The following is a 1,482-nucleotide window of genomic DNA, read 5'->3' as shown; positions in this document are numbered from 1 at the left end:
CTCTAACATTATGCTCCCTCTGCTTTTTCTCATAGTAGCTTTGTCTGGTCTGTTCCTGTTTGGCTGTGACTCCATCCTGGAGAGAAATATCAGCTGTGCTGCTGCCATCAACACCTTTGTTTATAGATGTTCGAGATCGGCCTGTTTTTCCAGTGAAGTCCTGTTTTTCTGACTGTGACTAACTGGATGTGCTCTCTTCATCCTCTGACATGGGAGCTGGCTCGGAGCTCATCTGCCTGGCTGTGTGTTTCCTGGCCGAGGCCGCCTTTTGCAGCTGCTTTTTGTATCTATGCTTCTTCTTCTATGTCTGCTTCTGTCTCCTTGAACTCCAGTGGGCCTCAGCAGATGGCCGCTCACACTGAGCCTGGTTCTGCTGGAGGTTTCTCCCTGTTAAAAGGGAGTTTTTCCTTTCTATCGTCGCTACAAGCATGCTTAATGAGTCGATGCAATCAATTTGACTGGATGATCTGGTTGAATTGTAAAATGCCTTGAGATGAAATAAACTGAAATAAAATTTAATTGATATAAGAAATAACCACCAACCTCAGCCGACTGATGTATGTGTGCGTCTCCACAGAAGATCCACTGACCTTGAAGATGTTGGGTCGCTGGATGAGGCCCATAAGCGAGAGGAAACCACCGTAGGACCAACCATGAATGGCCACGCGACTCAGGTCCACAAAGTTAAACTTCTCAGCCACGTACTGCAGACCCTCCACCTGGTCCTCTATCTCCACCTGACCCTGGACACATTTTTTGGCATCACCATTTTGGTTCAACAACAGGATTGTAACTTTATTTTGTAAGATCCGCTTAAATCTACCATTTTGTTTTTCAGTGCACCCTCAAATTCCAGGCCCCTCTGACAGGAGCCCCTCCCATCAATGACGACCACGGCGTAGCCAAGAGACGCCAGCGTGTTGAGACGGAGGTACTTCATCCCCTTGAAGGAGTTGTTAACCAGCTGCACCTAAACACCCCCAAACACATCCTTTTAAATAATCCTGTTTGTTATCCAGACGTAACCGTGTTCAACCACCAACCTGCGGGCCGCCGTACACAAACAGCACAGTTGGGTGTTTCCTGCCGGGCTGCAGGTTGTGAGGTTTGTACACCATGCCGTACAGCTGGAAGCCCGACTTCCCGGGAAAGTCAAAAATCTCCGGTGGGTTGTACTCTCCGGGGCAACCTGGAAAAACATGTCAACACGATCGCTTAGTTTTAATATTGCAGGGTAGTACCCTCGTCCAGTTTAGGGGAAACGTAAGATTTTCTCTGTATTTTCTGCACTTTAAAATCAAAAAGCATCATTTGAATAGGGGGTTTTCAGTGACGTCACTGGCCAGCTTCCGGTCCGCCATCTTGGGTGGCATATTATCGTATATCATATATATCATGTCACGAATGGATAAGTACGCCAGCACGCTAGAGCCACCAGATCATGGAACATATCTGAGGAAATGTTCCGTGATCGACCATATG

At 47.4% G+C, this 1,482-nt stretch overlaps 1 protein-coding gene across 2 annotated transcripts in view; it reads right to left on the bottom strand.

Annotated features, from left to right (window-relative positions):
* Positions 1-1,482, bottom strand: part of dpp9 (dipeptidyl-peptidase 9) — a 41,494-nt gene that overhangs the window by 5,964 nt on the left and 34,048 nt on the right. For both annotated transcript variants that reach the window (XM_015393112.1, XM_015393113.1), the window contains exons 16-18: positions 1,044-1,189; positions 824-970; positions 591-743 (exon numbers count right to left, since the gene is read on the bottom strand). In XM_015393112.1, the coding sequence (XP_015248598.1) occupies positions 591-743; positions 824-970; positions 1,044-1,189 (446 nt within the window). The remainder of the gene's footprint in view (positions 1-590; positions 744-823; positions 971-1,043; positions 1,190-1,482) is intronic.

This window comes from Cyprinodon variegatus, unplaced genomic scaffold (assembly GCF_000732505.1).
Source record: "Cyprinodon variegatus isolate N-32 unplaced genomic scaffold, C_variegatus-1.0 Scaffold625, whole genome shotgun sequence".
Taxonomy (NCBI): Eukaryota; Metazoa; Chordata; class Actinopteri; order Cyprinodontiformes; family Cyprinodontidae; genus Cyprinodon; species Cyprinodon variegatus.
The sequence above is the reverse complement of the archived record's forward strand: the minus strand, read 5'-3'. Positions and strand labels throughout refer to the sequence as shown.